At 33.4% G+C, this 17,474-nt stretch overlaps 3 protein-coding genes and 1 non-coding gene across 15 annotated transcripts; 2 read left to right on the top strand and 2 right to left on the bottom strand.

Annotated features, from left to right (window-relative positions):
• Window positions 1–537: 537 nt before the first annotated feature.
• On the bottom strand, window positions 538–610 carry TRNAR-CCG (transfer RNA arginine (anticodon CCG)). Its single transcript has one exon. It is a non-coding gene; the product is annotated as a tRNA-Arg (tRNA).
• A 91-nt stretch (window positions 611–701) lies between these two features.
• On the top strand, window positions 702–5,994 carry LOC130828281 (protein CHLOROPLAST J-LIKE DOMAIN 1, chloroplastic). Its single transcript, XM_057694164.1, has 10 exons — window positions 702–905; window positions 1,049–1,148; window positions 3,204–3,308; window positions 3,441–3,518; window positions 3,952–4,007; window positions 4,312–4,369; window positions 4,516–4,641; window positions 4,753–4,848; window positions 5,557–5,628; window positions 5,717–5,994. Exons 1-10 carry the CDS (start codon window positions 775–777, stop codon window positions 5,777–5,779), a joined length of 885 nt encoding a protein of 294 aa, XP_057550147.1. The 5' UTR covers window positions 702–774; the 3' UTR covers window positions 5,780–5,994.
• A 143-nt stretch (window positions 5,995–6,137) lies between these two features.
• On the top strand, window positions 6,138–11,889 carry LOC130828279 (low-specificity L-threonine aldolase 1-like). Of its 6 annotated transcripts, XM_057694163.1 has the most exons (11): window positions 6,138–6,521; window positions 7,825–7,854; window positions 8,656–9,109; window positions 9,550–9,661; window positions 9,969–10,019; window positions 10,184–10,255; window positions 10,348–10,480; window positions 10,575–10,633; window positions 10,913–11,013; window positions 11,105–11,171; window positions 11,299–11,889. In XM_057694163.1, the coding sequence occupies exons 2-11, from the start codon at window positions 7,830–7,832 to the stop codon at window positions 11,317–11,319; spliced, it is 1,095 nt and encodes a 364-aa protein (XP_057550146.1). In that variant the 5' UTR covers window positions 6,138–6,521; window positions 7,825–7,829; the 3' UTR covers window positions 11,320–11,889. The 6 variants fall into 6 exon arrangements, with proteins under 6 accessions (XP_057550146.1, XP_057550143.1, XP_057550145.1 ...); XM_057694160.1 differs by having other exon boundaries at window positions 11,105–11,889; XM_057694162.1 differs by lacking the exon at window positions 6,138–6,521 and adding an exon at window positions 7,555–7,663 and having other exon boundaries at window positions 11,105–11,889.
• On the bottom strand, window positions 7,107–15,714 carry LOC130828282 (uncharacterized). Of its 7 annotated transcripts, none has more exons than XM_057694170.1 (4): window positions 15,346–15,714; window positions 15,069–15,209; window positions 12,553–12,641; window positions 7,107–7,622 (listed from the first exon to the last, which is right to left on the bottom strand). In XM_057694170.1, exons 1-3 carry the CDS (start codon window positions 15,629–15,631, stop codon window positions 12,583–12,585), a joined length of 486 nt encoding a protein of 161 aa, XP_057550153.1. In that variant the 5' UTR covers window positions 15,632–15,714; the 3' UTR covers window positions 7,107–7,622; window positions 12,553–12,582. The 7 variants fall into 7 exon arrangements, with proteins under 7 accessions (XP_057550153.1, XP_057550154.1, XP_057550155.1 ...); XM_057694171.1 differs by lacking the exon at window positions 7,107–7,622 and adding an exon at window positions 9,361–9,656; XM_057694172.1 differs by lacking the exon at window positions 7,107–7,622 and adding an exon at window positions 9,361–9,653.
• Between the last annotated feature and the right edge of the window lie 1,760 nt (window positions 15,715–17,474).

The raw sequence follows: 17,474 nt of genomic DNA, 5'->3' as shown, positions 1-17,474 counted from the left end.
TTTTCCAAGTATTTCTAATTGAGTTTTCAAATTACAAAATGATTAAAGAAGCAACCTTTCATTTAATAGAGAAGAAAACAACCTTTATTTTAAGCATTTAAGCAACCAAAATAATTGTTTTAGCACCAAGTAAAATTACGCTAACTTAAATTTCGTTGCTATTTGGTATTAGCAACGAAATAGCGATGATGAAGTCATGAAAGTGGTTGTCACTTGTCACTATTACATCACATTTTTGTAGTATAATTGAATCATTTGGTGCATCAAGATCCGATATCCATTAACATTGCATGCTTTGTAATCTATTTATGAATTAGAAAACTAGGATGCATAACTTTTACATTTTTTTAAATTTTGTTACTGATGGATAATTTGTGTATTGGATCACAAGTAACTTTTCATGCCAAACAACTATATAATAATATCATTCAAGAGTCATGAATCTTGTCTTGTCTCAGTTGGACTTAGAGCAACACTTTACAAGTAAAAATGCTAAGTAAAAATAAAAATAAAAATAGTAAGTAAAGGCGATAAAAGCGTTCACGGTGGGACTCGAACCCACAATCTCCCGCTCCGGAGGCGAGCGCCTTATCCATTAGGCCACGCGAACAATTGTTCTACACAAATTTCACAATAACATAATTTAAATATTTATTCTTCCTCTTTATTAGTACTTTATCTGTGTAATTTCTCCACAGAATGAAACCCTAATTAAAACCCCTTTTATCTTCATTCTTTTTTTTTTTGGCTTAGAACGTTGGATTTGTCTAAGAAATGGCATTAACAACTTCAAATATCATATCCCATTCCCCTAATTTCAAGTTCAATTCCTCCCGCAATAATCATCTTCCTATCAAATTTTCTTTCTCCAATTCCTCTTCTTCATCTTCCTCCTCTTCGTTCAGGTAACTTTACACTTAATCACTTTTTCCAAGTTTGGATAATGGTATAATTCTGAATAATTAAAGGTTTGCAATTTGGTTTTCTGATTTCTTAATTGGGAATTCTTTAGTTTGTAATAAAATGGTCTTTTTCTGTTTGAAATCAGGGTTTTAAAAATTACTCGGAAAAATTGTGCAAGATTTATCTGTTCTGCTGCTTCTGCTGCTGGTAGTTCTAGCTCTGGTGCTGATTTAAATCCTTATGAGGTCAAATTTCTTCATTTCTTCTTAATTTCATTTTTTTTTAATGTCTATTTCGTTATGATCATTCCTTGCATTGTGATAGTTTGTCACAGCATAGCTATTAATATCAATGAGCTAATATAATGCACCCAAAGTCTGTTTGTTTGTATTCAATGATGAAATATTAATAAAAATTCAATTTAATTTAGTTAGGAAATCAATATATGATCAATTTTGTCCTACTCTAATCGATTTTTTTGTTTGTAGAATTTATTCTCATCCATTACTACTTGGGAGACTTGTATTAAGTTTTAATGGAAAATTATGTAAAAAAACACATCCGAGAATACTACTGTAACCATATTCAAACTCTAGAGATATGTTTATAAAAGTGTATTTTAGAGTTTTGACTAAAGGTATTATGTCCATCATTTTAATATCCTCATCCTTACATTGGGAGATAAAACTGTAACCATATTCGAAATCTATAGATATGTTTGATGATATTAATATTTTGGAAAAACTAGTGAGACGAGTATATGTTGATTTCACGATGATGGTCTTTCTAGGGTTATAAATGTTGTGGAATTGGGGTCGCCAACTAATGGGAGTGGGTGAGGCGCTAGAGCTTATACTCGTAAGCAAGATAGAAATGACCATGAGCAAACACAAGGAAAAACACAAAAAATGGAGGAAAGACAATTCTCAATGGGTGTCTTATGATACCACATCGGACACGAATGTTTTGTTTTCATTTGTGTAAAATATGCATTTACTCACAAACACTCTTTAAGTTTTAACCTCACCAAGCTCAAACACCTCTAATGGTGTTTGCTAATATAATGAAATACATACACTTTTTTTAACTCTTTCTAGATCTCTTAGTGCTTCCACTCTCCTCACACTTGTTTGGACACTCAACTTAGCTTCAACAAGCTTTTATCTTTTGCTAGCTCACCTTACCACTCTACTCCCTACATGCTACAACATCTCTTGGAGATTGAGTTTCAACAACTTTACACAATTCACACTTAAATTCATCATTTAAGAAGCCTTCTAGAGACCTCAAAAGCTCATAATTCCTCGAATCCCTCAAAGTCAAAACGTGTTCTTAACACAAAACTTGATTTCAGGCAAGCTCATCCTAGTAGCCTTTGAATGCAAGCTACTAATCATCCTCTACCACCACATCACTTTCTTGAACAAAACCTCTATTTTGCTTCCCTAAGCAAGTCCCTATTTCAACCGAGCATGTCTTGACGCTAGTCCTCATGCCATGACCTAATGCACATCTGCTTTCCCAAAATCTTCAATTGATCGGAGACTTGCAGGCTATGTTAAATATCTATTTCTTTCCGATCAGGATTTCGGAAATTACCCATCAATAGACCATAGTGCAAGAGTTGTCTATTCTGCTGCTACTTCCGGTGGTGATTTAAATCCTTATGAGGTCAATTTTCTTTGTTCTTCTTTATTCCATGCATTTTTACGTATATTTGGTTATGATCATTCTTTGGCATTGTGATAAATTATGACCATATAGTTATGAGAGCATAGCTGGATTTGGTGGTGATCTAAATCCAATGAGGTCAATTTTCTTCATTCTTATTTAATCCATGCATTTTTATTTATATTTAGTTATGCTCATTATTTTGCATTGTGACAATTCATGAAAACATAGCTATTATTGCCTTATTGAGCTAATATTAACGCATTTAGTTTCTAGTTTACGTGTAATTTGATGTTTTGACCAAAGGTTTATTGTTCATCATTTTTCATATCATCCTTGTATCGGGTGGTACTAGTGCGACCATATTGAAACTCTAGAGATATGTATGAGGATATTGATCTTTTGGGAAAACTAGCAAGACCAATATTTGTTATATTGTGATAATGGTCTTTCTAGGCTTATATATGGTGATAGTGACCATCAGAAAAACTATCTAGATGATTATATTATGATAATATGACAATAGTCATTTTAGAGTTATATATGACGGTAATGACCCCTAAAAGATGTTAGATTTGGACGTTTTTAGGCAATATTTGGCGCTCATTTTTTATATTTGATTCTGGTAGGTCCTTGGTGTGAGCCCTATTGAGGGATTTGACATGATTAAAGCAGCGTATACCAAAAAGCGCAAAGATGCTGAGCGAAGAGGTGATGAAGCCACTGCTGCCATGGTAAACATGCATTTTCTCTTAAGCTTCCTCATGACAAGTGCTTGATGAAGTAGCTAATTGTATGCTGTGTGTTGATATCTGAAAATTCTTGGTCTGTTTGTGTATGATTCTAAATTATATATGCCTTTTCAGCTAGAAAGGGCTTACGACAAGATCATGATGGCACAATTAACTCAGAGGAAGAAAGGGGAGACATTTGGCTCATTTAAGGTATGTATTTTAGAAATAGGCTTACTTTGTCTATCACTATGTTGCTATTTTAGCAATGCATTTATTAAAAACAGTCTAGACAAGAGAAAATGGATAAAAGGATTTTTTTTGTAAGATCTCATGAATTAATTTTTTTGATTCATGGATCAGACCTCATCTTTTGTGATCCAAGCTCTATTCTGCACATAAGGCATAGAAGAGTAATGTTATTTTTTTGTTGTTGTTACCTTGTTGGCATTTATTTCTCTGTGGAACTTGGGTTTATTGATTTTAGGTCTGCATTGATTTTAACCTTTTAGGGAGAAGTTGTACTTTTATGAAGCTAAAAGGACCGTGTTTTCCTTTTTTTGCTTTTATTTGGCCTTCTTTGATCGTCTAGAGTCTAATTAATAGTATTCTTTATTAACTTTGTTGCATTTTTCGTTGAACACAGGTTTCAAAGGATATTAAATATGCGGATAAGCAGCCAGTGGTACCATGGGGTCCCAGGTTTGTTGCTGTGCTTTTTATCTGAAACACCTTTGGCTGCATTATCTGTTTCAGGTTTTTCTTAACGTATAAGATCAAGTTTTTGTGTATGAGATAGTTAATAAGACATCTTGAAATCAGATACAAGCATCTTAAAAATTTGAATGTGGGCTTGGTTAGGGAAAAGTTGTAAAATTTTGGAGCTGACTAAAGGTTTTCTAAATTTACATTGTGAGAATATAAGTTAAAGTATGAAGTATCCTCGGTCCCCTGTTCTTATCTTATTTATATTACTGTGTAATGATGAAGTCTAGTATGCTTCCAGGTTCACCAAGTCCGACGTCAAAGATATGCGTATCAACATGGCTATATCCGCTGTATTTGTAAGTGTTGCTTGATTTAGTGCTTTGTGTTTTTCCCCTTGTCCAATAGTTAAGTATATGTGATTCCTTTTTTGTGAATCTTACGTATATGATTGTATCCAACTTTGAAGTTCATATATTAATTTTTCTTTCATGTGCTTATGCAGATAGCTTGGATTTTCATCCAGCGTAATGCCGAATGGAAGCCTATGCAGTTTATGGGTTTTGTGTTTGTCTATCGAATTTTTGAGAAGCTTAAATCCTTTGAGCCACCCGTGTCTCCAACATTCACTGTGAGTGACTATGGGTGGTTACATTACATTTTCTGAGGGCTATCTTATGCACTTCTTTTGTACTACATGACTTGAAATCCTGCTTAATAACTGGGAATTTCTTTGTTACAGGAAGAAGGTGAGGATAGTTCACGTGGTTTACGTATGGGGAAACGTCTTCTTCGATCTCTTTGTTTAGTGTTTGGTTGTATCGGTCTTGCTTCCATGGTATGTAACCTTCTTTATGGCAATTTATATGTTTGCAGATTGTCATATCTGGAATTTAAGTTTTGTTTTGTAGTTCCATTCTTCCAAAGCAATTAGTTAAACACAAATTGTTGTGAGAGACGGTCTCTCCGAGAGACGCATTAGATATATGGGCTAAATAGGCCAATTTATAATAAAGAGAAAATAAGAATGTGAGTTTCTTGTTTTGAGGTCGTCTCTATAAGAGACGGTCTATCACAAGAGTAGCTGTTAGTCAAAATCTTAAACAAAACTAGTGGTTTTATGACTTTTACATTGCAGGCTGCACCAAGGTTGTCGGCTTTTATAGGACTTTGAACTGATTCTGTAGTTACAACATTTCGTTTCATTACCCCTTCGCCATTAAGTAGCTCCCACCTATGCCCGAGCGTCGAAGATTCAACATGGGTACTTAAGATAAAATCAAGACTCCGAGTAACATTAATCGGTTGTGGAACATTGTAAAACAAGGGAAATATTTTCATGGATACTTGAGAGATTTGTAGGGCAAGTTACAAGCTTAAGAGATACAGAAACTTGAGCAAAGAGCTTTTGCTATGTTCCAATTTAGCATGAAAAACCCGAATTAAACATGGATGACCAACGTTGTATACAACTCTGATTGACTTATACTATTTAGTTCCCTTGTCTATTTTGTCCTTACTAATGTGATCGGGTATTCACTTGTAGGCTTTCACCGGTGTTTTAAATCTGATCGAGTATTCCGGCAATTACATACCTGTTGCCCTTTACAATAGTCAGGTAAGCTGTTGCACCACTCCTCGTCAGCTGAGCTTAACGACTTATAATTCTTTTTAACGCCTGTTTTGTACTCTTGCTGGTGTAACAGGAACTGATCGTCACATGCGTATCATCCATCATGCTCTATATTTTGGCCTCGTATTACCGATAATGATCTGAATCAAACCTTCCGCCATATGAAACTCAGTAATAGAATTTTGTGTCCGTTCTTTTAGATACCCAATTTTTGTCGAATGTGTTCATCTTAACTTGCTGTACAACTTGAGTACCCATGTAGACATGTAGTAGTACATCTTATGTCTAATTTTGTAAATTAGTGATTGGATTTATTTTCTGCGGTATTTTATGCATCTATTTTCAATGTCGTATCTTTTTCGCTCGGGCATCGTTTAAGGGCAACATATCATTGAATTAGGCTTTTTTAAGGAAAGATTGGTGTGTTTTGCTTTGGATTCATTTCAATGTTTGAAGTATTTGTTTTGTTTAAAATACAAAAGAGTTTCTTTAATTTCCTTTCCTCTATATCCCATCTTTATCTTTGTTTCTGTTTCTTTTTATCCAAACATAGTGTGTGTATGATAAGTCTACAGAGCGTAGTTTCATGAAAAGAAGAGATCCAATTCAAATTCAGTTCCGTGATGGCTATAAACGTGTTGTTACCCATTTCCTGGTCATCACTGAATCGTCTCCAAATTGGCATTCTTACCCAATTCCTGTCCTATCATTTTCTTTATTGCCAAAAAAGTTGGGTCATTTTTATTATTTTCTTCCTTTTTGATACCAAACTTTTTTTTAACAAAAGTATTAAAAGTTGGGTTTATTCTATTCATCTCTATAAGATTTGCTTGTGAAGCAAAAACTCACAATAACGCTCATACTCGTTAATTCATTAGGTATGTTTTTTAATTTTTGATTGGATTTTGCTATATTGCGAAAATTAAAATGATATTTTTAGTATATTATGTATCAAAATCAGAGTAATTGTTATATAAATACTATTAGCAAATTTCTTTAAGTTGAAAACACTTGCACTATAATTTATACTTTTCATCCCTTATTTGTGCTTTGATAACATCTTGATATTTACTAGAACTCTAGAAGTGCTACATCAAGACATTTTATCATGTTTCTAATTAGTAGTTTCTATTGAAATTTGATACTTTTAAATATTATATCTTTGAACATAATACTTCATAAATAAAAATTTATGACCATCATACCTTTTTATATTCTTAAAGCCTTAAATTTAAATTTATTTTTGTTACTTCTAATCAAAGTTTCTATTAAATCAGCTAGTCTCTTAAGAATCGTCTTTAAGAAACATATCTCAAGTCCAGCCCATTAAAAATTAATATCTACTTATCGTATTCATAATGCCTACTTATATTATCCTTAATGCTTACTTACCGTATTCTTAATGCCTACTTTTAATATCTTAAATGTCTACTTACATTATTCTTAATGCCTACTTATAATATTTTACAAAATATATAATGAGCCGGCCCAATTAGAGATGGTCTCTCACAAGAATTTGTGCTATTAAATTTGCCATTAAATTACTTAAATCTGGAAAATAACATAACAAATTTCACTATAATCTCCATCCTAATCAATTTCTCATATAGCACTTTGGAAATTTCTTTTAGATTTTAAAGTAGGTCGAGAAAGCTAGAAGGTGAGAACCAAACTTAAAATCCGTTTTAAAAAGTAATACTTATTCTAAACAAAATCCGATTATCGGTACAAATGTATAACTACCCGAGTATTATTGGTGTTTAAATAATAATTCAAAAGTGGAGATTTCCAATTTCCTTGTTTTTTGGCTCACCAAAATATTTGTTTATTTGTTTTTTAGTTTATAATCAACATGAAACAAAATTGATGTGGCATCAAATTCCATTATTTTCACTTTCACCAAATTTACGTGTCCTTTTGAAACGGATACTACAAATATTAGGCTTTTTGTGTGTATTTGTGTTCATCTCTTCCAACACCTACAAAACAAGCCAAAAGATAGAACAGAAAATTAATTAGTGTGAGTTTTTAGTATACCCTTCATTTTTTTTTCTTTATTTTTGACACTTTTATGAGTTTCTAATTTAAGGGTTTTATTTGAGTTTACTCGAGAAATTTAACCCATAAATTTTTTTTCTCAAATTTTTGATTTTTATTTGGTTTTTTTCGTATAAACTTCAGATCAAATGGGGGAAGTTGCTGCTCATACTGGTATTATTTCTGTCCACAGTCTTTTTTTTTAGTTTCTTAAAACCTTTGCATGCATGAGATTTTAGATGATTACAATCCATTTTTATTTTATTACTTTTGGCTCTATGATCCTTGATCAACTAGGGTTTTTAGTAATTAATTTTATCTTGAAAATTGTAGCAATTTTGTTTGGACATTTCAAAATGAAAGTTTTGCTTTTTAAAGTGTACTTTTTTTTATCTATGTAAAAATTGTTGATGATTTTTGCTAAGATCTATTAAAATAACATTTTATTATAAGCACAATAAAGTTGTGTATTTGACTTTAAACCTGGTTGGATGAGGTCTAGATAATATCAGGGTAATAAAATATTGTTGTGTATACGTCCTTTCATTTATGCCATGGTATTTTCGGCTTCTTGCTTTGTTCTTTGATTGATGTTTATAGGACAAATAGTTCAAGGATGATTATAAGCATATGTAAGGTGTCAGATTGTACTAATTTCTAAGTTAGGTGTTTATTACAGGAAAATGTAAAATAAACAAGGCCTAATAAATTATTGTGTATTTTGCTCCGCCCCTCCTATAGTCCTATATAGTGGGTTTCTCTCGATAAGAAAGCACGAAAAATGCTTAAAAAGTTGTGGGTTACTTGTTAGCTGTCTAAGCTATTGGAAATCTAAATCTCCAATCAATTGTGTAAATTATTATTATTCGGTAAAAGTAATGGTTATGGTAGTTGCTAAGAGTATAATTTATGATGCTTTTAATAATAGAACGCTACAAGTTGTAAAGTTGTATCCTCGCCTTTGTTTTTCTTTAGATAATGCCGAGATGGTTAAGAGAGTGATCGACATGCGATCCGATACAGTCACTAAACCAACCGAAGCAATGCGCATCGCAATGTCAAATGCTGAGGTCGATGATGATGTATTGGGTTACGATCCAACTGCCCTCCGCCTCGAAGCAGAGATGGCTAGAATCATGGGTAAAGAGGGTGGGTTGTTTGTTCCATCAGGGACTATGGGTAATCTTATTAGTGTGCTTGTGCAATGTGATGTTAGGGGAAGTGAAGTTATTCTTGGAGATATTTCTCATATTCATGTTTATGAGAATGGTGGTATTTCTACCATTGGTGGGGTCCACCCAAGAACAGTAAAAAATAACAAGGATGGAACTATGGATTTGGATTTGATTGAGTCTGCCATTAGAGATCCTAAAGGAGACCTTTATTATCCTGCAACTAGACTTATTTGCCTTGAGAATTCACATGCAAAGTAAGCATTCTTCTTTGGTAGACTTCATTTTGAAAAGATTATGTATTGTAATTAGTTTTTGACTTTTTCACGTGGCTGACTAAAGGTTAAGTTCTTTGTTAAATTAAGTACTCATTTCGATCAAATTTTTCGACTAAATTTTTAAAAAAGTGCTTTTTAAGGGTGATCAAGGTGTTCTTATGAAAAAGGTCGTTATGATGGATAATAATAACATGAATTTAACAAAAAATCTGAACTTTTTGCTAACCAAGTGGAAAAGTTAAAAGCTTATGGATTAAAAAAAAGTTTGTCCACATGGAAAAGCCAAAAACTTGGGGTCACCTCATACTATAATGCCTTTGCCGGTTAACTAGGGTATAGTGTATGTAGATGCAGTTATCAAGTATTCCTTCCGCATACTTCTCTAATAAGTAATAACCATTATCGCTGTGACTTCGCAGCTCTGGTGGTCGATGCCTTTCTGTAGAATACACGGACCAAGTTGGAGAGTTGGCAAAGAAACATGGTTTGAAGCTTCATATAGACGGGGCTCGAATCTTTAATGCTGCTATAGTGAGTGAAAACCTTTAGAACTTGATTTTGAATCATGCAATCATGAAATTTACTCCGCGCCTTTCCTTAGACTAATTTAACTTTGAACTCGAGCTTGATAAATTACTCTCAATGATAAGAATTTAGACTTAAGTAAGCTGTAAGAACAAAAAAAAAAAAAAGAACGGAGGGAGTAATATTACTTTTCCATTCGATCTCTTGGAGTGTAACCTGGAATATCTGATGCAAGTTACTGGTTCGTGAGGACGTGTGATCTCTAGTTGCATACATTTTTGGACTTACTAAGTTCATATATATTGGTGGGCAGGCACTTGGGGTTCCTGTTGATCGACTGGTGCAAGCTGCTGACTCAGTTTCGGTAACTTCTTGACCTTTTTATCATCTTCAGTCATACGAACAACCAACTTTACATTGTTTCAAGAGGAAGCAAACTTTGGTTTTCGTTATAATGCTTGGCAATGTAAACCATTCGGATTTAACATTAACGGTTCTTTGACGTTTTTCCCTAACGCATTATTTAAGGTCTGCCTCTCAAAAGGCCTTGGAGCACCCGTGGGCACTGTGATTGTTGGATCAAAAAACTTCATAGCCAAGGTATTCTTCGAACATTGTATGACGGGTAAACATTCTTTTGGCTTTATATGGACTCTAATAACACTTGGCCTTTTCGGGTTATAAATGTTTAGGCGAAAATTTTGAGGAAAACTTTAGGTGGTGGAATGAGACAGATAGGAATCCTGTGTGCTGCTGCCTTAGTTGCTGTTCAAGACAATGTAAAAAATCTTGGAGATGACCACAAGAATGCTAAGCTTTTAGCAGGTTAGCCGGCTTTTCTCGAACCTATTACCATTTCGAGCCGCTTCATGAAATTTTTCCTTGTTTATTTAGTTTTTTGTGATATCTTGGATAACAGATGGATTGAACCAAATTTCCGGCCTGAAAGTTGATATCAGTTCAGTTGAGACCAACATTGTGAGTATTCTGCTAACAAGCCAATAGAATTTGGGTTGGTTAGGTTAACCAACGGGTCAATAATTTATTATTTTATTCTTACTTATACATCATAATTATGGATCATGAAGAGCTTTTTAAGTCTTAATTGCATATGTTTGCCGTAAAACCTATAATCTAATGAAAAATAGTGGGTCTAACTCAAATATCAACGAGAAACTCAAAATTTTACCAAATTTCTGAAAATTTGAAAATTGTACTTAAAACATCTTACAGTGCTTGCTTTCCTTTTCCGGCTAGATCTATGTTCACGTATGTGAAAACGCGAACACTACCGCACCAAAACTGGCTAAGTTCTTGGAGGAGAATGGTATACTGGTCATGTTAGAAAACACATTCAGGTGATCATCTTGTCATGAAGTTTCATACCTGTTATTGTGCACGCTAAACAAAGGCGTTATTAAGACGACCTAACCCTCGTCATCTTTTCAGATTCAGGGTTGTAACTCATCATCAAATCACAACACGAGACGTTGAGCATACTTTGTCATGCCTGCGGGTAAGTTCACGTATAAACTCGCTTCCTATAATGTTTGCTTTGTTTTCCCTTCTCTGATGGGTTTCCCACCGGAAACCTAGTTTTATCGATCAACTTACGCATGTTCAACGTGTATCAAACATGACAGCAAGCTGTAACTGGAGCATGAAGCGAATATGTCGAGAACGGATCGGCTATAAATTGCACTTCATCACTTGCTAATTAGGTGATCTATGTATTCATGTTATGATTCATGAAGTGCTACAAATGTAAAAATTATTGTTTTCTGTAATTATATCCTTTTATATTTAGGATAATTAAGAACTCTCTTTCTTAATGCTTATTATTTTTAAATTTCTTGTAGTGTTTTAGGTTTGAGTTTTTATTCATTTATCGTAGAATGCTATGTTTAATTTTGTTAATTAATGATTTAGGTTTTAATCTTGATATATTGGTCTTAATCTTAAATTTGTTGCTTAATTAATCATTCTTAGCTTTACTATGTTCTCTTCATACTTGTTTGTCTTAGAATTCATGATATGTGAGTAGTCTCCATCAGGATTTAGGAGCTTAATGGCGTTTTATTAGCATTACCCTTTCCGTCCCTTTGAGTTTGCACCATAAAATTTATGGTAGGAGTATTAGAGATTGAAGTTGTATTTTTGATTTGGCTAAATTAAGACGCGCCATAGATAATTGGGTCGTGAAAGAGCAAACAAGCAATGTATTGCAAGAATTGTAGAGGAATGTGTGTGAATAGCGTAATTTGTATGAATGAAGTTGAATGATGAGAATGTAAGAATGAAGTTGAATGATGAGAATGTAAGAATGTGTATCGAATGTAATTTGTATGAATGAAGTTGAAGTTGAGAATGTATGAATGTGTATCGAATGTAAACATAAATCGTATATTAATTGTAAATTAGATGATTATTACAATTTACAATAAAACATGATAGTAGTACAAGCTTTTGAGAGGCTTGTGGCTCTCCGAGAAATGAGTCAGGAACTCATCCGAAATTTTCTACAAATGACTCAATGTGTGTCTCTTACCCTCCTTGTTCTATATATACCATTTTGGGACCTAAGTTCATGCCAAGTTGAATGCCTTTCTTCCAGCTTCCGGGACATGTTCTATTACAGAAGCAAATACAAATCACTCCACCAATAACACCCTCACATCGGTGGCGAGGATCGAACTCATATACTTTTGAGGGAAAGCGGTTCGTCTCTTACATATATGTTAAAGATAATATGTATATCAACGCCCTCACATCTCTTGTCCCTTACATAATCCAATACCCAAAAGGAAGAGAGGTTCAAAATTTAAAAATTTTCATCTGAATTAAGAAACACTAACAACATATATCCAAAACCTGACGCAAGAAAATGTAGACAGTACCTATTTGATGATATAAGGAAACCGAAAAGCTCATTCCTCTGATGGCCTTTCCTCACCAAACCACCTCGGAGGATCAAAGCCCGATCCACCTGAAATCATTAAAAAGAGACATTCTCACTAGAAAGATCACCACAATATATTTCGGTTGCTCATTATTTAACTAGTTCCACATTAAACATGGGCGTAAAATAGAGTTACATACATCTTAGCTTAAGATGTTTTCAAGACTGTTCACTGTAATTTTGGATGCACATATACAACTTAAATCAACAGAGGCAGTCAAGTATGATAATCTGGCGTTAGAAAAGGTGAATGGATGACATCTGACCATAAACATTGAAGGGAGATAGATATTTCTGCCCACTGGGTTGTATTAATACCTAAAAATTGTCGGAGATGAGTTATATCGTGTTGTAAACTGAAATCAGAAAATGAGATATGAGAAGAAAAATAAGAAGAAAGAAGAACAAGGGAATATTAGACAATAACAATGTCAGAGCCTTAATTCTAAAAGATTAGGGTCGGCTACATGAGCTTATACATCAGTTTCAATGGTCGTCCACATGTATTCTACTTCCAACAACAACTTAGCCTAAAGCTCGAACGTGTTATTCCAATAAAGTACAAGCCCCAAAATTACATAAAAGTATGAATACAAACTAATGTATATAAAAATACACTATGTACTATGTCTTGAGGTGGATATGGAATTGCATGCAATAGTTCGACCAAGGCTATGCCTTTTCTACTTGATCCAATCATTGTAAAACTCTTCCTTAAGATATGATTATTGGGACCAAATTTGGTTTAGGACCTCCCATACAATGTCTTCTTCAACTTGGGCCAAGTTCGATTTTTTGCTTTGTACTTATGTCTCCTCTGTAATTTCTCTAGCCAAATGTAACATCTTCTGCAAGTTTCAAAATTTTCACTTCAACATTTATTATTTCAAGACCAAAATGTTCTCATTCAAGATAGAATTTCAGTCTAAGGTAGCATTGAACCTCGTTAGTCGTTAGTTCAATTTGTAGTCCACAAAAATTTTCCTGCGTAGGAATTCTATGCCTTGGTTCATGGGTTCAAGCACTCCAAGGTTAAGTTGAGCAACCACATTTTCAATCTCATTGTATTTTCGACCATGATAGTCATTTATTGTCTCATGAATATATTAAATATCATCAACACCCAAATAGAGCACCAAATTCCAGCTATCTAAATTCTAAACCCACATAATATCACCTAAAGTGCTCTCTTTTTTTCACGAATCAATACCCAAACATTGAGCCTAAAGTTCTCAGCAACAAAGGGCGCAAGTGAATTGCCGAAAACAAGAAAGAACAAGTCTTCCATACACAAGGAAAATCGAGCACCCAGTAGTTACCACCAAAGGATACCTCCCACCATGCTTTTCTTAATAAAATTCGTGAAAACTCCGCCAAAGACTGTCACTAAACTTTGATACCAAGAAGACCAATCATTCCCAAGGATAGGACTCTTCAAATTAAGCTCAACAATGGAATTGAAAGGATATAACATATCCTATGGATTAGCTCACAAGATAGGTTACGAAGGGGCAAAACTCACTCAAAGAGGTTAGCTCTCAATTTGTAAGAATCGATGCTTACAAATGATTAGCTCTAAGTTAAAGAAACTCCAAGTTAAGGTTGTTCATCAAGCAAGTCTTCATGAACAAGAGTAGCACTTATAAGAGTCCAAATTTGGAATTCAAAAGTTAAGGTTTCCGATACACAAGCTTTCATCAAAGATAATGGGCTGACGAAATCAAGGAACATGCGAAAAACGGAGAAACAAAAGATCACTGCGATAAAAGAGACCTCGCATTGAGCAGCCGTGTAACTGCGTAACGCGCACCGACTTGGAGCCACATTTGCCTCCTCAAAATGTAGCAACTAACTAAAAGAAAGAGCAGGAGAAAATATCTGCAAAAGCCCCAACATGGCGTTTCCACAAGGGAGATTCTCAGCCTTTTTCGTTACAATTTAGAGTAATATTACTAAGTGTCACCTAAAAAATCAAAACAAACTAAAAACCTGCACTAAAGTGCATCAAATATACCAAGTACTAAACCTAAAAGTTGATCATAAATATTCCCAGCAGTTTATCCAAGGTGATGTGCTTCCCACATCCCATTCATTCATATTATCTTCCATCTCTTCTAGCTCAAGAGTAGTTGAAAGTCCACATTGGTATCGGTTGGATCACCACAATCCTTAAGTGAAAGAGCCAATTCTGCAGTAGTGGACAACTAAAAGAAATATACACACTCCATGGATCTTTCACGCTCATCGACCCAATCGCTATAATGCAAGTAGGTTAGGGTTATCTTGAGTGGATATTGTATTCAAATTGCACTTAAGCTTAAAAATCCTTTGAGTTTGGGTTAATCTACTTCTACACAAACAGAAAAAACATATAGAAAATGTTCCAGGCGGGTAAATTGCAGTTATACCAACAAAGAGCAACAAAAAATGGAAGATTCAGGAAACAAAAAATACCAAGAGGGTTGCAGCGACAAAGACGGTAAGCAGTCAAGACAGTTCCCTTAACAACCCCATATTTCTTGTAAGCAATCATAGAATATTCACTACATGATGGCACATAACGGCAACTCTTCGGCAACAACGGCGAAATTTCTCCTGCCATTTTTAATATGTAAACAGAAACTGTTATTATAATTTTAATTGTAATTGTAATTGATCTAGAAATTTAATCAAACTTAATATAAAGTACACTAAACATTAGGGTTTAGCTAAAATCACGAAAATTACTTACTCTTGTAAAAATTGAGCATTGATAATGCAACTTTAACACCTGTACTTTGCACTTGATCTTCTGGGTCTGTTACAGTTTTACAATAAATTCGAGAGAGACGTCGATGAGCTTTACCATGTTGTATGTCAACCAATAAAAAGGAATAACCATATGTTGAACTTATTGATGAAAATGGATTGGAATATTGAATTTTGATAAGTTTGGGGATTTTGAAAGAAGAAGAAGAATTTACAGTCGTATATTGAAAACTGGGAGAAAATGGGGAACTTGAGATTACAGCTGCCATGGCTTCCCTCGCCGGAGCAGAGATCGGTTACCACCGTTAAAAAGGAAACTTGCACTAAACTTTTACAACCACAATTTTTTTATGATAAATCATCGAATAATTTTGATTTATTACATACATTCATTATAATATTTACGCAAATTCTTGGTAGACCGGCTCATTATATATTTTTTGAAAATGTTGTAAGTATTAAAAATGATATAAGTTGATATCTAAAATATTGTAAGTAGGCATTAAAAATTATGTATGTTGACATCTAAAATATTGTAAGTAGACATTAAGGATAATGTAAGTAGACATTAAGGATATGGTAAGTAAACATTAATCTTTATTGGGCTGGCTTGAGATAATCTCTTAAAGAGAAGGTCTCTCAAGAGACTAGCTGTAATATGTAATATAGTTTTATAAACTCATTATAGATCAGTTGTAATCTTAAAGTGTTCAATTCCGATCATTATCATTAGTTATTATTTTTAGAATTATTAATTTTAATCTTAAAAGTATTAATTATAACCTTAAATTGACCAATTCAGTGATCATGTACATATAAAATTGAAATTAGCCAATAGGATTACTCTTGTATGAGTGCTCTCATCCTAATGCGGTCTTTTGCAAGACTTGCTGGCAGCTTGGTACTACAATGACAATAATTCTTAATCAATAGCTATGATTTGTAAATTACCATAAAAAGCCAAAAAAATAATAATAAATAAACAAAACCAAAAAAGCTAAATTAAAATTACAAAATTCTCGCCCTATCAAATTGTATCACATAAAGGTGATTTGTTAACTTCACAAATCACCGTTATTTATTAATACATGCTTCTACAATGATAGGAGTTCATAAATGAACTTCCGAAATAAACAAGCTTAGTTTAATAAAAAATTTAAAATATAACCTTTTTAACACACTAATTCTCAAATTAAACGTCTTATTGTGGGGGTGCGGTATGCCCTCCTCATACTCATACCCACCACCTACCCATCACCCATGATGAGTAGGACTTTCACACCCATATTCACCCACTACGGCCTAAATTAATATCACAAACAATCCAACTAAAGCAAATGCAACAACAAATATGTATAATTTTACCCACTTTATATTACTAAATCCTACTTTGAGGAACACCAATCAGGGGTCATTTAGATTAATTGTAAATATTTAAGGGGTAAAATAAAAATCAAAGTAGGAAAACAAAGTTAGTTAGATGGAAGATTAAAGTAATTTGATTGTTAGAAAGATAAAATAATTGGTTAAAAAGTAATGAAAAATAGATAAAATAGTAATTAGTTCCCTCATATTAAAGTATAAATTTCCTCCAAACAAGGAAAATAATCTTTTTTTTATTCAAGTCTCATTCTATCTTTTTCATAATTATTTCAACTACTTTATTTGCAGCTTTAATTACCTTTATTTCATAAAATTAACTCTCTTTACCTTTTTTAATATTTACACTTAATTAAGGGAACTTTCCTTGCCTAACATACCCCCAATAAAAAAACTTGCTAAAAAAAGTTTATTTATTGATGTTGTGTTGACACTTGATACTTAGGAGACGTAGGAGTCTATTCTCTCTCTTAATGGAGATCACTTTTATAAAAGTCTCTCCCTACTATTCTTATAAGAAAAATTCTATATGGTAGTATCAAATTTTTATGAAACACCAATGGTAACATTTTTGTAAGATTTTCACATGATAGCATCTAGTTTATTCCTTATTTAACTATCGTAGCATTTTCCGTTAAATTCTTGCCAATTTTTGTTTAATTCACCTTTTGACGTTTCTACCCTTATTAAGTGTTAGTTCTTGTTTTTATAAACTGCTCTAAACTACTTTTT

This window comes from Amaranthus tricolor, chromosome 12 (genome assembly GCF_026212465.1).
Source record: "Amaranthus tricolor cultivar Red isolate AtriRed21 chromosome 12, ASM2621246v1, whole genome shotgun sequence".
In the NCBI taxonomy this organism is placed as follows: domain Eukaryota; kingdom Viridiplantae; phylum Streptophyta; class Magnoliopsida; order Caryophyllales; family Amaranthaceae; genus Amaranthus; species Amaranthus tricolor.
Note: the sequence above shows the minus strand (reverse complement) of the source record. Positions and strands in the feature narration are given on the sequence as shown.

What these genes read in the sequence shown, in the direction of transcription:
- LOC130828279 (XM_057694158.1), top strand. Translation starts at nt 8,559, where the DNA reads ATGGTTATGGTAGTTGCTAAGAGTATAATTTATGATGCTTTTAATAAT. An exon ending in CTTGAGAATTCACATGCAAA is followed by an intron (nt 9,110 to 9,549) that starts GTAAGCATTCTT and finishes GTGACTTCGCAG; the next exon opens with CTCTGGTGGTCGATGCCTTT. An exon ending in CAAAAAACTTCATAGCCAAG is followed by an intron (nt 10,256 to 10,347) that starts GTATTCTTCGAA and finishes ATAAATGTTTAG; the next exon opens with GCGAAAATTTTGAGGAAAAC.
- LOC130828281 (XM_057694164.1), top strand. Translation starts at nt 775, where the DNA reads ATGGCATTAACAACTTCAAATATCATATCCCATTCCCCTAATTTCAAG. An exon ending in CCGTGTCTCCAACATTCACT is followed by an intron (nt 4,642 to 4,752) that starts GTGAGTGACTAT and finishes TCTTTGTTACAG; the next exon opens with GAAGAAGGTGAGGATAGTTC. An exon ending in GTATCGGTCTTGCTTCCATG is followed by an intron (nt 4,849 to 5,556) that starts GTATGTAACCTT and finishes ATTCACTTGTAG; the next exon opens with GCTTTCACCGGTGTTTTAAA.
- LOC130828282 (XM_057694165.1), bottom strand. Translation starts at nt 15,631, where the DNA reads ATGGCAGCTGTAATCTCAAGTTCCCCATTTTCTCCCAGTTTTCAATAT. An exon ending in AATGCTCAATTTTTACAAGA is followed by an intron (nt 15,210 to 15,345) that starts GTAAGTAATTTT and finishes TAAAAATGGCAG; the next exon opens with GAGAAATTTCGCCGTTGTTG. An exon ending in TTGTCGCTGCAACCCTCTTG is followed by an intron (nt 12,933 to 15,068) that starts GTATTTTTTGTT and finishes GACAATTTTTAG; the next exon opens with GTATTAATACAACCCAGTGG.